Source organism: Calliopsis andreniformis, chromosome 9 (genome assembly GCF_051401765.1).
Source record: "Calliopsis andreniformis isolate RMS-2024a chromosome 9, iyCalAndr_principal, whole genome shotgun sequence".
Taxonomy (NCBI): Eukaryota; Metazoa; Arthropoda; class Insecta; order Hymenoptera; family Andrenidae; genus Calliopsis; species Calliopsis andreniformis.
Genome location: NC_135070.1, coordinates 1,323,915 through 1,340,661, shown reverse-complemented (window position 1 = coordinate 1,340,661; position 16,747 = coordinate 1,323,915). Strand labels below are relative to the sequence as shown.

Here is a 16,747-nt window from a genome sequence, read left to right as displayed (position 1 = left end):
AATCTTCAACAAGTAATCAAAATTTTTTAAGCAAACGAAGTTATAAATTATGGTCTCAATTTTTCTGTCAGCTATCACGCTTGTGTAATGGAATTCATCTCGAGATACCCTATGGAAAAAAAATTAGTTATCGTATCTTGGTGTTTCAGAGAATTCTCGATACTTCTTCGTAAAGTCTGCACGAAGTTTAAACGATAGCAGAACAGTAACAAGCAAGTTTAGCAATGCACCGAGGTTACAGAATGTTGCAGAATCGATTGAATGTAAACAAAAGCGATCGCAGCACTATACTCTCGATATTCCTCTAAATATAACGACCTCTTATTAAAAGCTAAGGTCATGATTACAATTGGTTATGGAAAATATTGGCTGATACTTAAAAGCAATCATTTTATTAATTATCCTCATATAAAAATACACTTGCATTCTTTGATGTATGGTCTACAGCGTCGTATCGGCGCTATTGAGCGATAACGAATGCCGCGATAAAAAGAAGACATGAAAAAATAATTTAGAGCTCCCAGAAGAAGCAAATAAACGCATTCCAAAGAATTGTCTTTTTTTAAATATAGAATTTAATTACAAATCTCAAACAAACAGACAGACTTTTATCAGTCGACGGTTTTGTAACCTGACGAAATCATTTACGCCTCATTAGTGATGATTTGAGTGCGAGAAATGTTAGGTTTCGCATCAGCTTGATAGAGATCGAGTTCACGGAGGATAACGACAATCGTATTTAGCGAATTACGCCAGAAGCTTCGCAATTTGCGCAGCTCGAGTTTCGTCTTATGTTTATTATGTGTCTGGTCACCAGCTTCGATTGCCTGCTGTCTCTCGAAAAAGTTGCATAATCTCCTTACGGTGTTCGCCTCTGCCTTTCATTTCGCTAGACGAGAATCGTTGTTGGCACGCATGTGTGCCTCTTTCGGAATACAAATACACGCATTCGGATACCAGCCGGTTGATGTTGGAACGCGCGAGAAGTTCAATGTACTTGAAATTTCGCGAACGATGTGATTTCACTGTTCCATCGATAGAAGCGAATCGATCGTCTTTGTGTGAAACTCGCGTTGCTGCGTTTCTAGCTTTCGATCAAGGATTCTGGTGCGCGAAACATTTGCTTCGGAAATGCTTCATGTTTTCTCCGAAATAACAATTTGAATCGGTACATCAAAGAACGAGGCCAGGATTAAGGGGGTGGCTGGGGGAGGGGGAAAGGTAATAGCCTTTAAGGGGTTTCATTTTTTCATTCTACTAAAATAAATTACTTTTAAATTATTATATAATGTTTATCTTTAAAAGACACACTGAGTTGAAAATATTTCTTACAAAATTCTGTCTATATGAAGAATGTCATTAATCGTTACCTAGCCCCGGGCTATACAAAACCTTCATCCACTCTTGTGAAGAATAGTGCAAGTCCAGAAACCATATTTTCAGATATTTGATACCAACGTATAGTTGTATGCATTTTACATATCTAGATCCCAGTACTGTTCTCCATCTCATCAACTCAATTTTGAGGTTTTCACTTTACATACAGATCTTTCTGATATATATTCTCAGCCATTTACCGCAAAGTGGATTAGTTGAAGAAGAGTTGCGACTACTTGCTACATCGAATCTATTAATACCAAACATAGAGCCGCTGAATCAATCGATGTATCAACGCACTAATTGCATGCGAAGCATCGAGTTCACTCGGTAGACGTTAGCCTGCCTTGACCATTGCTCTCAGTCTCATAACATATACATGTATCTGTGAATATATATATATTTCCGTTACTCGTGAAGCATGCAGTTATTATGCAGCAATGGTTTTGCGATAATCGTTTGAATGTATGTAAGCATCTAAGGAATGAACATAAAAAAGAAGTAGAATGAATAATGAAGCACAGATACAGTTTATAGGCACATGGTCATCCTAGATTCACGCCTCTTTGTTTACAAATGGTGTAATCTCACGATTAATATGTTAAACGTTTCAGTACTTGGGCAGCACGGAAGTGGATCAACCGAAGGGTATCGAAGTGGTCAAGGAGGCGATTTGTAAGCTGAAATTTAATCAACAGCTGAGAAAGAGCGAGGGGACGAAAACTCCGAAAGTAGAGTTGACCATTAGCATCGATGGCGTTGCGATTCAAGAACCGAAAACGAAAACGTCGCCTAAAGTATTACGATTTTAATACTTCACACACAATTAGATTTTCACTTGACACATATGTTAAATCATCGATGTCCCTTTAGCGAATTATGCACCAGTATCCGTTGCACCGAATATCCTATTGCGCTGATGACAAGGGCGAAAAGAAGTTCTTCAGTTTCATCGCGAAGGAAGAAGATGCCGAGAGGCACACATGCTTCGTATTCGTCAGTGATAAATTAGCTGAGGAGATCACGCTGACGATTGGTCAAGCATTTGATCTGGCTTACAGGCGGTTCTTGGAAACATCGGGGAAAGATTTGGAGACACAAAGGCGCTGCATGGTACTGCAACAGAAAATAAAACGGCTGGAATACGAGAATAATGTGTATCGACAACGGCTACAGGACATAGCTGCTATCAAAGGATCGGTTAGTTCGAAGAATATAAGTAGAATATTTTTTGTTCGAAACCTTAGGAACGGATGATTCATGAATATTCTTATTTTAGGCCGATGTGTCGGCTTACTTGTCCCAACACAACCTTCCGGATATTCTACACGTGCCTGGAGCATCAAATGAGACGACGCAGGTAAATGGGACAAGTAACAAGCCTTCCCTTAGCACGAGCAACGATACCAATGGTAATGCTTCTAATGGATCACAGCAACCACCGCCAGTTCCTCCAAGAAGCTTCGAAAAATCATTTGATGATAATTTCCTGGGGTACGTAGGAAAGTACAAAAAACACATTAATTTATAATAAATAGTTAATAATTAGATTTTTTTCCCTAAAAAGAAGTGAACCTACTCCTACGCCATCGGTTGGTACCAAATTAGAAGGGCTCTTGATGGATGAATTCGAAGAAGACTTTAATCCAAGGGCATACGAAACTGCAGCAAATGGTTTCGCAAATCACCAAACGAATCATAGTTCTCTTCTAAATGGTCAAATATCCTCGAACTCCAACTTCTTCTCACAGAGCAACGGCACTACAAGTCCTCCTCCATTATGTAAGTCTAATTCTTTTGCTATTCAAAATTAATGATACATATTTTATAAGATGTTATTATATTTTCATTTCCTTATTTTTTCTGCTCAGTGGCACCACCACCAAAGGCAAAGGATTCCAGACGTCAAAATGGAGTAAAGGAAGATTTATTCGGTAGCATTCCTTTTAATCCGACGCCATCCGTAAATACGAAGAATGAATTTAATGATCCGTTCGAAATGGGTGAATTTGGAGCCACAACAGTCATTTCTAATCCCAGTCAGCAAGAATTAGAAAACGCTATTGGTCTTTTAGACAAAAAACTGCTCGAAATGAAGGTATGACTTCATTGTTTAAGTTATAATACGCCTGAAGAATATTAATGTTGCTATGTATTCCTAATAATAAAAATGTTAACGTTTTAGGATGGCTTCAGTAGGGGTCTTTCCATCGATACCGATGATTTCTCGTTGGAAAGTTTGGATCCTCTACGAAATTGAATGAATTATTTTCTTTAAAAGTAAAAGAAAAACAAAACCGATTGTGCATTATCGTATGTTCGTTAGAGAGCATAAAAATCCGAATAGACAAATTAGGGACTACATTTATACGAAACCAAAATTAGTCAATTATTACTATAATTACATTAACCTTATATTTATCGTGATGTTTGATATTTATCACATGCCTACTAAATATTGATAGTGGCTCATGCCTCCATGCCGTACGATACAGAGATTATTATTTGTTAAAGAAAACAAATGGTATCGATACTCGCATGATTCTTTTATTACTACTGTTTGTTTTTTATAAAAAAATTTGTTTTATCGAAACAAGAGGAAACCAGATCTTAAATTATTTTAACAGAATCTCATTGTTAGTTGAACAATAAAACAAATGTGTAAAGCGAAAATGGTAAAAGAAACTAGCAACTTTGGTAGAATATTTTTACAGTCAACAAAGCAATTATAATCACGGTTAAACACACCGTGTATTTTTACCGGAAAGAAATACAGAGCTGCCTCTACTACCACAAAATCTAATGAAAAGAAATCCGTAACATATTTTTATACAAAATGAGTAAAACTAATGTAAGGCTATTACATTTACTTATTTGCCAGTGCGAATTCATACAAGAAACAACTGAGAACACTAACTAAAGTAACGATAGACGTTATTACTACTAGAAAATGAATATACAAGTAATAGCTGCAGCCCTTTCATGGAATTCATCACTTCTACATTCCCCAGACCATCGTTTCACCTTTTGCGCTGATAGCGTAGATATATGTATACATAAATGTTGCAAGGAAAAACCCAAGAAAAATGTAAAGTAGCGTAATAATGTTATATAAGATTTTAGTCGTATATTTTAAAAGCGTTTATGCGTGCGGAAGTCATACAATCTCGAACATCATGCTGGCTAATGTTTAATACAAGAGAAAGGTTATTAATCGTGTACATATGAAATGCTGTTTTATTATTGTTGCTCTATTGTTTAAGCATTATCGTTAAGAATATAATGCGTGAATATTGTAACCAAGAAATTCTTTTTATTTCACACCCTAGTTTAACACTATTCTCCTTATTCCTTAAATCTTCTCCTTAAAGTCATATGTATAAGTGCAATGTTCATCCAATTCAAACGAATCTGGCCGCACCCACATTCTCTATCTCTTTCTGATACGGGAGCCATTGAATGCGAGAGAGGCTGGTGTGTGTGTGTGTGTCAGTACAGCCAGAATCGTTTGAGTTGGCCATACATACATATATGATATGATACATTATTTGAATTCAAATATTTAAATATTTAAATTTCGATTGGTATAGTGACACATTTCGATATGTATGTGTACTGAATGTATACTGAACTTTAAATCGCGATTCATCGAACTTCAATTGATCGATTCATTAATGTCGTCTGCTTGTAAATGTTTTATGTTATTAAGCCATGTACACACTTACACACATTGTCTGCAGACACGTGTCTGAAGGCAGAGTGTAAATGCTACACAATTCGCGGACCGTCTGCGGACTCTCTGCAATTTTATAGACTATCCGCGGACTGGCTGCAAATAATGTATGCAAGTACGTATCTATTGTTTCTTTTTCTACGAATTCAAAAGTATATATCCTGCGCAAACTGTGGCAGCAACCTACTCAACGTAATGGCTAGAGATACTAAAGATGAGGACACATAACAGTGTCTTCAGCAGCCTACAGTCTAGACTGTCCGCGGATTATCCGTGGACTATTGCTGCTGCGGATAATGCACACATACAGACTCTCTAGGACCAATGTAAATCTGTACATGACTTAAGAATAATTTCTAATAGTATCTTAATATTAAGAAACTAAGAAAATACTATACAAACAAAAGATTTTAGACTTGCAGAATCACGATTGGTAATAGAAAATTATAGGTTAACACGGTGATTACCAAGTAAAATCTATAAAATACTGCGAGTCATCGTGCTGCTCTCCTTCTTTGTTATCTGACAGAATGATCAAATCCTAACTAAAAAGATAGTATCACACGTCACTTAAAATGATCGTAGCAACATTTATAAAATAATTATTTCATATATCCTTTTCTGTATAAAACCTATGTTGACCCACATAAGTCGATCCAATACTGAGAAAAAGAAACTCACCACAATAAGCTAAATATATATAATCCACTTTAGCCTAAGGGATTTCAATTAGAGTTGCTACTGTTCAACCCATTGGGTATTTAAATACTCGAAAAATACTACAGAGAATGAGAAATAGCCGAATATGTTTTATTTTTACCTTATACATATCGTTATTCGGGCATTCACAATATTTCAAAATATAATTTCTATTTATGTGAGAGGCAATAAAACAATGTTCACTTTTTTCATATATCACTATTGCGATTCATGCAAGAAAATATGTATCCATAATATAAATGTTGTAAGTATGTAAGTATCACCAAGTTTGTCACTATAGAGATTAAAAAAGGAAGATAACAAATGTTCGTCGGGAAATAGAGTTTAGTAATTAATACAAGTGTATTATTACCTGATGTGCCTTGGGTATTACCCGTTTATGATATTATCTTGTCTATTTGGGTAATATTCCATATCCCAGATACCTAGAATATCTAGATTGTTAGTACAGTCGAGTCTCGGTAATTCGAACTTCTATGAGATAACAGGTTAATTCGATCCCTATTACTTTCCTGCGAAAACCTCTGCAAATCAAAATATAAAATTATTAAAATTATTGTCAACTGTAGCTTGTATTGAGAAACGTTCAATCTCTGTAAATCGAAGTTTAACTTTATAAGTAAAAATTTTTTCAACACTTTCTCTAAACTTAAAATAATAGATCTAAATATATCTACATACTATGACTTCTAAACACTGGTATAATTCTAACTTTTGAACTCTACATTTTAAAGAATGAATGAATTTTATTGTTTAAATTTGAGAAGAAAAAACAAATAAAAGCAAACATTGTTTAAGTTCAAGATTTGGTTGCATGCAATTTTTGTTGAGTAACATGTTAAAACAGTCTGATATAGACCGCAGAAATATTAATATATATTCAAAAGCTCTGCAAGTTAAATTTTTCTTTAGTAAACGGTTCGTATCCGAAAATTAAAAGGACGAAACCTTCACAACTCAAAGTTTTTATCTTTTCCTTTAACTCTTTCTCTGCCAAATTATTAAACGACAACAAAGAAATATTTCTATTTTGAACACTTTATACATCAAATATGTGCTTCACGAAAATATTCTAAGATTTACAAAACATTCAAGTCTTCGTTGCATTTGCCGTTATTTGTTAACATTGGTAAGTAAAGAACTTAGGATTTTGATTTCGATTAATATGTAGCTCTATGACTACGTGGGGAAAGAAAGCGTTAAGATTGAAATTAAAGCGTTCGAGTCCGTAACAACGCTACTCAATTTCAATTTTTGAATATTCTCTGGCACGAGCGCACGCTAGAATGCCGACCGAAATTACCAGCGACGAATTGACGATTGTCCCGTCAGGCGGCGCCATTGTCGTAAACGTGGCGCGGCACGCGCTGCGTCAGTATTCCGCGAGCTTCCATCGCGTTCTGTTGAAGTTTGGCATCGGAGAAGCAGCCGTGTCCTGTTCGATCGTGTACTGCGGAGTACGAGAAAAAAGTGCCTTTCCCCGTTCAGCAGACGGAAGAAGAAGCCAAAGGATGGCGGACGACGGCCACGAGAACGGCACCAGCAACGGGGATGTGCCCGAGATCGAGCTGATCATCAAGGTGAGTCTGGCACGCGTGAAGAGCAAAGACGAGGAAGGAGGAATGAGACATGGGGGAAAAAAGGCGATCGTTCCGTGCACGATATGGGCGTGGAACGAACTGGACTGGTTTCTTCCTGTGCTCTCTTCTTCCTCACCGACTCCGCTTCTCCTTGCTCGACGGTGGTCGCGAGCGCACCCGAAACGAGGGGCGCCCCGCGACAAAGAGGCCCCTATGGGTACATGCATCGTCCACCGTTTCGGAAATAGTAAGATCACACCACGCTAACCACTCGTCGAACGGTTCCTTTAAGCGTCCAACCGCCTCCTTGCCTGTCTCTCGTTTCCTTTTCCACATTTTCGTGGCCGTTGCCCGATCGATTCCTCCGATCGATCTCGAACGTCAGAAATCTCGATGTGACAACGGACTGGACTTTGCCTCGCGGAATATGGAGGCGAGACGGAGCTTTTCTTATTCGGCGATGACCAATTGCAAGCTCGACGAAACCGACGTAATGCCAAAGCGAGAGAGGAAATGTAAAATATACGTATTCGTGGAGAATTTTGCCTGACTACCTTCCCCACGTCACCAGGCCTCTCTTGCGACGAAAGAAACTCTTGACTCTCTTATCTCGCGATATGTTCCAGCAGCAGTGCTTTCCTTTTTTGGTCGATCGGTTGTCATCGCCTGATTCATACTTTATGTTACAGGCCTTCCCGTGCTCGTTTCTTTTCCCGCCCGATCCGTCAGAAAATACCCGCGAGCCGTCCAATGACGTAAACGACGCATTCGCACAGGCCGTATATTAATTTAACGAGATTAGAACCGTTCGTGCATGCATACAACCAAGCATCTGAGGTTAAAGAAATAGTCGGTCGAAGGTTCCACCGTCCCTGTAGCGATTAACAGAAGATATGTAAATAGCGAATATAGGGCAATGGACGGTTTGAATTTTCCGCGAGACCAATTGGGAGCTTGCAAGCGAGAGATTACCGAGATCGCGTCGGTGAAATTGATTAGCTGTCGGGAGTGATTTCTTCGCTTGATTCGAGGTATTTGATACAGTAGACGCGCGCCACTATCGTGATCGTGGCGGTTGTGAGCGTAAACATGCGTTTTTCCCTCCCAATACAGATAAGTATGATAGAAGTCGCCAAGAATCGATCCAATCGAGGGCGAACTCGATCGAGCTTCTCGGAACGCTCTTTCACCGTGTTTCCTGGGAAACGATTCCTTAAGAGGAAAGAGGCTTCCCTCGATTGTCCAATTACGAGTGGTCGGTCGTGCGATTAAACTTTCGCCAATCCGATCGGTTCGAGACTCGCTTCACCTGCGCCGTTCGCCTAATCGGAACAATGTCAAACGCTAATCTTATCGCATCGTTACTGAAATCGTTGAGTCCAAAACCGGTGTGCGTTTTTAGAATGTGATTCTGGTAAACACCTTGTTATCTTTTTGTGTTTCTGAGAAATAACTGTGGCTGTAAATTGTATCAAGATTTATTTATCATTTTTTCTTCTATATATGCCTGCATCTTTATATTTACCTGTTCCTTCTTCTTTCATCCCTCGTAGGTTGAGTATCATTGTGATGTAATATTTTTCAAAAGTATTGAAGGTTTTGTGAATATATACAATGCTAACTTTTCTTCTAATTTATTAGTACGTTTATGAGATTAGAAATGTATAAGTACGTACTGCATTCCTGTCATCGTTCACTCAAATGTTGGTAGGATTTTCAATAATTTAGACAGTTGATATATGTATAACCTTCTTGGGGACCCTTCATCAAAACTAAAATAATGTTTTGACTTCTTTCTAATTATATTTGGATAATTATTTAACTGTAGTAGGGTTAAATAGAATAATTGTCTTGTGCTATGCTTCAGCATTTACACTTTAAGTTAAATTAATTAATGCTTTCACAACTTTTGTGTCTTTTAGTGTATTGAAGACGTTACATATAATAATAGTAATGATAATGAAAGAATGTTTTATTTTATGAAAGAAGTGTATAGTCAATGTTTATACTTTCGCAAAAAATATTTCATCTTAGAAAACTAAATATACACTTAATGACAAAATACCTTATGCTCTAGCACAAAATGTATTACCAATTTTACTATTATGACCCTAGAATAACCTCGTAGAACTAATTATAGGTTATGTTATTAACAATAAATTCATTAAAATACAACCTATTTTTTGCCTGATTCCACTTACACATGTCAGTATCATGAAGAGATTAACGAAGTACTTAATAAGTAAAATATCACTCTTTAAATTTGCCAATTGTATTTGATGGAACTAAAATTATTTCGAGCACTGTGATAGCATTTCTACAAAAGTTGACCATACGTAACAACCTCATAGTACCAATGTTCATGATTCGAGTGCCAGCGTACCCCTTTCAATTAGTCACGAATGAAAAAAGAAAAGAAGAGAAGTGTCGTTGGTGAGAACCGTATAAGTAGAATCCTACGGGATCGAGAGATAGCCGGCGACGATGTTTCATTACACGTGGAGATTTAATGGTAACTGGCCGACCTTGCACTCGGAAGGCGATCATGCGAGGTCTCCGTAAGTGTGTCAAACGGGATGAAACGATGGGGCAGCTCGCCCAGGTCCTCGAGATTCTACCGTTAAACGATGAACTCCTTTACCTTCCGCTTTCCTCACTCTTCTGGCTTTCTTTCCCCCTCGCTGCGTGGACATCGACTTCTTAACTTCCCTCTCTTTCTTCATCGGGATTCTCCTCATGAACATCGTTACTATTCTTCTGCACTTGCTCATCGCTTTATACGCCGGTACCGACTTTGCCTATCTCTAGATGTGGATGTAGATACAGCTCCAATCAAATATTTTAGGGGAAGATTACTTATTGCGTGAACGATAGACATAGGTGTATTTTGTGTTCACTCGAATTGCCAAATTTTGGAGTATTCTTTACATAGACCTTGTACGTACCCTCATAAATATATCTTTTGTTCGTGTTTGTGAATGAATATCGTGTGTATGATTAGGAATTGTTAATAAGATCATCTATGATTGATTCTACTTGTTCTTTTTTATACTGTTATTTTATGTATTGAAGTGTAAGATATTTTTTATGCATTTACAGAAATTTGAAATGTATAGAAAATTATAGAATACATGTAATATTCAAAAATTTAGAAAATACAAAAAGTAAAGTGCAAATTATACTATTTGAAAGATAAAGCAAACTTTTATTTAGATTTCATTTCTTGAACTGTGTTTATGAACATATGTTTTGCCTGAGTATATGTATTATCGGCCAAAGAATTTATTGCGCTGTAATGTATGTGTAAACATAGTTAATAACAAAACCTAGAATAGATTCTACGTCTTTCTTCCAGTCCTGCGATTGGGAGAACTGGCAATGTGTTTGTGTCAAAACGCAAGATATTTTTAACCAATTATGTAAGCAGAAGGACGGTGATTTCATGTTAAAAAAGACAAATAAGGGAATCACAGAGAATTATGCACATTCACAATAATAACCGTAAAGGTGCCTGCACAAAAAAATATCAAAATGGTTTATTTTCCTTTTATAGACTCGGAAATTTGTTCGTACAGAATTTATTCGTAGTTCTGTAAAAATATCGTAGCTGTGCATTCATAATGAAATTCGCTACGTTCATGTAAAGGAGCATGCATGAGCAACGAATGCTCAACGTCCAAGTACTTCTAGTTGCGGCAAAGTATCGTGTGACCGAACGTGGTTACGAAAAAATCGATCGGATGTTGCTGCTTAATCTTCCGTAAGGTCATTACGAGCATCAGTAGTAGGAGACAGAATGATGTTCGTGAATCTTCGAGCAGGGTCATGGAGTCATTCTCGAAGAATTAAGTACAAAAGAAGCAAGAACCGGCGTTTCTATTCAAGAAAGCATGAAGTTACATTAACGATGATAATCTCGAGCTACTTGTCACCTGATCGACACAAAAATGATATCAGTGATCTATGCAATAGTATACTAACGGAAACACGAAGAACGAATTCTATTGGTCGGTTTATTGATACATTTGTGGTAATACTGTACATAGGATATTTTTTAATCGAGCATGTATGCTATTAACGGTACGTACATGCATATAATAGATATAAAGACGGAGCACGAAAGAAAGAAAAATAGTGTATCGTGTCGTATCCTCAAGTTGCAGGAGGCACGTGCGTATACATGCGTTATGAAACTGTATTCATTAGTGCACGTACACCACCAATAGGTGGTGGGGCGCATATTTACTTATTTATCCTGTGGAATGCATTATACGGTAACTTGTTCGGTGACGTAATCCATTTACATTGTTCCTTTCTTATTCCTGTTCCAAACATTCTGGAAACTTTCAACTTTAAATACACACTTGAAGTATACACAATCAAATGCGCGTACCTTTAGACATTTACTACTTTTATGCCAGAAAACAATTGGATTATTTTTTCATTTAGCGATAAACTAAGAAGTATACTATATACAAACTAGAAAGTTTCAAAATTCTGCTTCGATTAAATTGATGTTAATATTGAAAATCTAGGTGAGGAACACTATAATCAATTATAGGTACTTTAAAATCAATTACATTTTAGCAATATAATATATTTTTGTAACATTTCTGTAAATAACGCCAGTTACAACTAAATATTAGGCCAATAGATTTTGATTGATTTAAAGAAGTAAATTTTCTAAATACAATTGAAGTACGTCTAAAGACTCTACAAGAATAAGATCAAAATATAGAAAGTGCCAAATAGGAAATGCTACTTTATGCCTTAAATATGACTAACTACTTTGTACAGAGAGGATGATTGAAGTCGTTAGATTAAGAACTAAATAAGTAACTCTGTTTCTCCATGAATTTTGATTTAAAAATGGAAAAAGTAATGCAATAAGTAATTTATTTGAACATGTCCATCATAAATTTCACATCAAGGAAACGCGTAGTGACACAGAATCTTAACAAAAAGCTGGTCAGTCAATACTGAGATTCCCGCGCAAATACACTGATGTTCGCTAAAGAAACGCTCGCTTCGAACAAAATCAAGAATGTGCTTCCATCAACTGTTCGCCACGCGTCTCATACCAGACCTGTGCATTTTGGGTAGCTTGCTTGGCGAAAATTCGCGACACGTGATTCGCGGCTGTAGTGCTCAACCACTTGGGGTCAAATATATTACGATTCACGACAAAGACCGTGAACGTCGATTGTAATCGAATTTTCTGGCTTTCGCAAGAGAGAAAGGAAGGCTCGTGCGCGCGAGTCAAGTCAAGAGATCACCCGCGTTCGAAGACTGAGGACGCTCCAGCGTCTTCGTGACATTTGATCCACTGTCGATGCTTTCCGTGTCACGCCGATATTCGATGACATGGATACCTTTGTTGATTTCTCACAGATTTTCTTCGAATCATTGATTTAACTAGATTCTAGAATTCGTATTCAATTAATGCATGAATGGTTTTTCCATAAGTACTGTATGAATTTTATTGCTTATAACCTCGTCGATATTTCTTAGGCTTCTGTTATTTTTGGAATTATGTCATTCTCCTTTAGTCTCACTTCTGGTATAATAAACACGAGTCATCAACGCATTAATTAACCTTGGAAATGAGCATGTTATGCTGTTATAAGCTCGGTGCTGGTTGTGAATTGCAAGATTATAGGGAGTAAAGACTATATTTAAATATACATGGCGTTTTAAATACACATTGTATACGAACTTAACACCAGATCTATTGAAGCAATTAAAATGACTGATACAGTTACTTATTATGTATATATAACTTATTTTGCATTTTCTATGTATGGTTGTTCCAAGAAATATATAAATACTCACTATTATTATGTTCTGATATTACATATTTTTTTAAAGATTTATACTTTCTACAACACTTATAAAAATAGTTACTCCTATACATTAATCATTTACAGAGTGCTCCATAAAGATTTTTATATTAAAATGTAACACAAACTGAAATGCAAATAGTTCTACGGAATACCCTGTATTAAACAACCCATCACTTATTGTTAACCAGTTAGAATACGACATTAATTTACACTTTTGAATTGTATGACTATGTTTGCAGAAATCAGAATAAATTCAAAGTTTCTGAATACAAATTGAAGAAAACTAATAGGTATGGTTCCATTCATCTGTCTCATTTCAACCTTCTACGTTTAACTCTTATTTAGTTTTTTTTTTTTAGTTGTGCAAATAATAAAATATTTTTAAAACTTTACCACGTGAATTTTAGCAATCTTCATTGAACATATTCATAAAAAATTATATGCGTTCCATTTAAAAAAAAAAAAAAAAAAAAAAAAAAAAAAAAAAAAAAAAATAAGAGTGTCGAGGACTACAGCCCATTTAAGTATTAACATTCTTATCGAGAATTGACACACGCAACACGAAAGCGACTGGTAAATAGCAAAATCGAGGACAGTAGATTTTTCCCACCGATTCAACGCTTCCCTCTCGTCAATGCTAACATTATTTGTCATAACATCCAATTAATCATATCTTTCCTCTGTTGGACGTAGACATTGTCAAAAACGCACGTAACTGACCAAGCGCAAAATTGCCGCGCTCTTGCCTCGGCCAAAAAGTTGCCAGGCTTGGCACATGTTGACTTTTACGAAGATCGGCTCGCATTCGCGTCGCACGGTCTCCAAGCTTAGAGGCCAGGCTTGCGTCATCGTAAAAAAAATGATCATCCGTGCGAACGTCGCGATGCTCGATTCGGTGGCTTCATCTTCTCCATAGGAAATTGCGGCACAGAGAGGAATCTCGTGTCAGCCAGCCGAGAAGGCGCGAGTTGCTCGGAGCAGAGACGATCGCCGAAACGGAGTGAAAATAGAAACGACGTTCACGATGATAGCTGGCACCTTGCCGAGATTTAATTTATTCAAATTGCACTGATACTGAATGCCTCTGCTCGCTATCTTCAATAATTAACGTAAAGTATACTCTGAATGAGGATGGAATTATGATCCCTCGAAAGCTTCCCTGCTTCTACTTGTTGCTACATTGATGAGGGAGTTGGATTAGGCTCTAGTCACTAGGAAGTTAATAGACGATATAAACTCCTTTTTGTGCCACAATTCGGCGAAAGACAATTCCTAAGTATACCTTTGACTAAGAAAGAAAGCAGTGTGCGTCACCGGAGAGAATAAATAAACCGTGACATCGGGGAAAATGAGAGCGTAGCGAATACGACTAGATATTCTCAATTTGCTTAGTCAACTATGTTCTTCGTTTCGTTGCGAATAGACAACAGAAAAAAACTAACGTTCTGAATTAATTTAACGCTTAATCTGCCGCGTTTGCTATTTAGCGCGCCTATTAGGGTATCAATTAACGGTAGAGTAACAGAATACAAATGTGTTCGCAGGCATCCACGATCGATGGTCGTCGAAAGGGCGCTTGCCTCTTCTGTCAGGAATACTTCATGGATTTGTACCTGTTGGCCGAGTTGAAGACAATTTCGCTGAAAGTGACCACTGTCGATATGCAGAAACCGCCGCCCGATTTTCGTACCAATTTCCAGGCAACGCCGCCACCAATTTTAATCGACAACGGTGACGCCATATTGGAAAACGAGAAAATCGAACGGCACATCATGAAGAACATTCCTGGTGGACACAATCTTTTCGTGCAGGACAAAGAAGTGGCTACTCTTGTTGAGAACTTATTCAGCGTACGTAAAAATAAATAGGATCTTTTGACGAAAAGTTTTAGTAATTTTTCACTAGAACTAGTGTTTGAAAGAATACGATACCTGTTACAGAAACTGAAGCTTTTACTGCTAAACGCAAAGGACAAGGATAAAGATCCGAAGTCTTCGTCTTTGATGGCACATTTGCGCAAAATTGATGAACATCTAGGCCGCAAGGGCACGCGCTTCCTTACCGGAGATACAATGTGTTGCTTCGACTGCGAGCTCATGCCACGACTCCAACACATCAGGGTCGCTGGCAAGTACTTCGCGGACTTCGAAATTCCAGAGACACTGGTACATCTCTGGCGGTATATGTATCACATGTACAGGTTAGATGCCTTCTTACAAAGTTGCCCGGCCGATCAGGATATCATTAATCATTACAAGCTGCAACAGGTGAGATAAATACATACTACGAAACAAATTTACAGTATATGAACGTTTTGATTAAAACATAATGCTTTTGTTACAGAGCATGAAAATGAAGAAACACGAAGAATTGGAGACTCCAACCTTCACGACCAGTATCCCTATTGAGGTCAACGACGACTAGGCTGGACCTCTGCCGTCGGGTCTACGATCCTTGTCTTTTCGATTCAGATAGATCATCGTTGATATTTCGGTGTAGACACGAACGGTGTAAACGTGACTGCACAGTAAACGTTTTTACCATTGTTCCAATTCGAACGCTTCCGTCTTGGGAAGAGTCCATTATTTATAAAAGGAGTGTATGGAACCCGAGCGGGGTTCCATCCAAGTTTCCATCGTTTGGGTTTTGATCGTGCTGCTACACCGATTTATATAATACTTTTGCTACATTTGATAAAATCGTCAACGCTGTTTTATGGCCTAAACTGATGAATACAAAACAAGTAGCTTTTTTACCGCAGCAGACAGGAGGATATACGTATATAAATGTAAGAAGGCATTCAACAACGACCTGTATACGTGTCCATAAAATTACATAATTTTTTCCTTCTGTTATCTTTTCTTTTCTTTGTCTTCTGTTGCTACGTATGAATCAAGTATGTAGCTTTGACTTGAGTAGTGAGTTATTATTAGAAAAAGTATTTTAATCTTTTATATGTACTTTAGAATTGAAACTTCGTATTCTTTTTCTTTTTACGAAGCAGTTTAGGTGTCCCCCTCTTTCATCGCCATCTTTTGATGGTGAGAACGGTACAGCGAAACGAAGAATGCAAAAGGGACGTATGCATTTTGAATCGCAATTAACTATTGATTATATTAATATATTCATTTTTTTTTGTTTTTTTTTCTATTCTTTTTCCTTAAAAACTGCAATGTATTTACCGTGCATCTAAATATTAATCAATAAAGCGACGTAATGATGGTTAGTCTTTAAAATTTATTTATATATTTCCAATGGATTTTTTCATATATTAACCCATTTAAATGAGAAAATATATTCTAGTCTAATACGCTCCGTTTAGTATACAAATTTCCAAACTTACATTCTCACGTAAGGTGTAAAAGCAAAATTTAGTGCATACGTTTCTTCTAACAATAAGTTTTACTTTACGATACAACAATGTTAGGTAAATTTATCGACTCGTTAACACTGTTTTAAATTATTAGTTTCATAATTAAATTTTCAGGGTGGGA

The 16,747-nt window shown here is 37.0% G+C and overlaps 2 protein-coding genes across 3 annotated transcripts in view; both read left to right on the top strand.

The window, feature by feature from the left end:
• Positions 1 to 4,684, top strand: part of LOC143183969 (PTB domain-containing engulfment adapter protein 1) — a 32,291-nt gene extending 27,607 nt beyond the window's left edge. For both annotated transcript variants that reach the window (XM_076385841.1, XM_076385842.1), the window contains exons 4-9: positions 1,992 to 2,174; positions 2,251 to 2,577; positions 2,657 to 2,871; positions 2,945 to 3,159; positions 3,249 to 3,475; positions 3,563 to 4,684. In XM_076385841.1, coding sequence (XP_076241956.1) covers positions 1,992 to 2,174; positions 2,251 to 2,577; positions 2,657 to 2,871; positions 2,945 to 3,159; positions 3,249 to 3,475; positions 3,563 to 3,637 — 1,242 coding nt within the window. In that variant the 3' untranslated portion in view covers positions 3,638 to 4,684. The remainder of the gene's footprint in view (positions 1 to 1,991; positions 2,175 to 2,250; positions 2,578 to 2,656; positions 2,872 to 2,944; positions 3,160 to 3,248; positions 3,476 to 3,562) is intronic.
• A 2,523-nt stretch (positions 4,685 to 7,207) lies between these two features.
• Clic (chloride intracellular channel protein 5) lies at positions 7,208 to 16,475 on the top strand. Its single transcript, XM_076384762.1, has 4 exons — positions 7,208 to 7,410; positions 14,798 to 15,103; positions 15,194 to 15,520; positions 15,597 to 16,475. The coding sequence occupies exons 1-4, from the start codon at positions 7,342 to 7,344 to the stop codon at positions 15,675 to 15,677; spliced, it is 783 nt and encodes a 260-aa protein (XP_076240877.1). The 5' UTR covers positions 7,208 to 7,341; the 3' UTR covers positions 15,678 to 16,475.
• Positions 16,476 to 16,747: the final 272 nt, after the last annotated feature.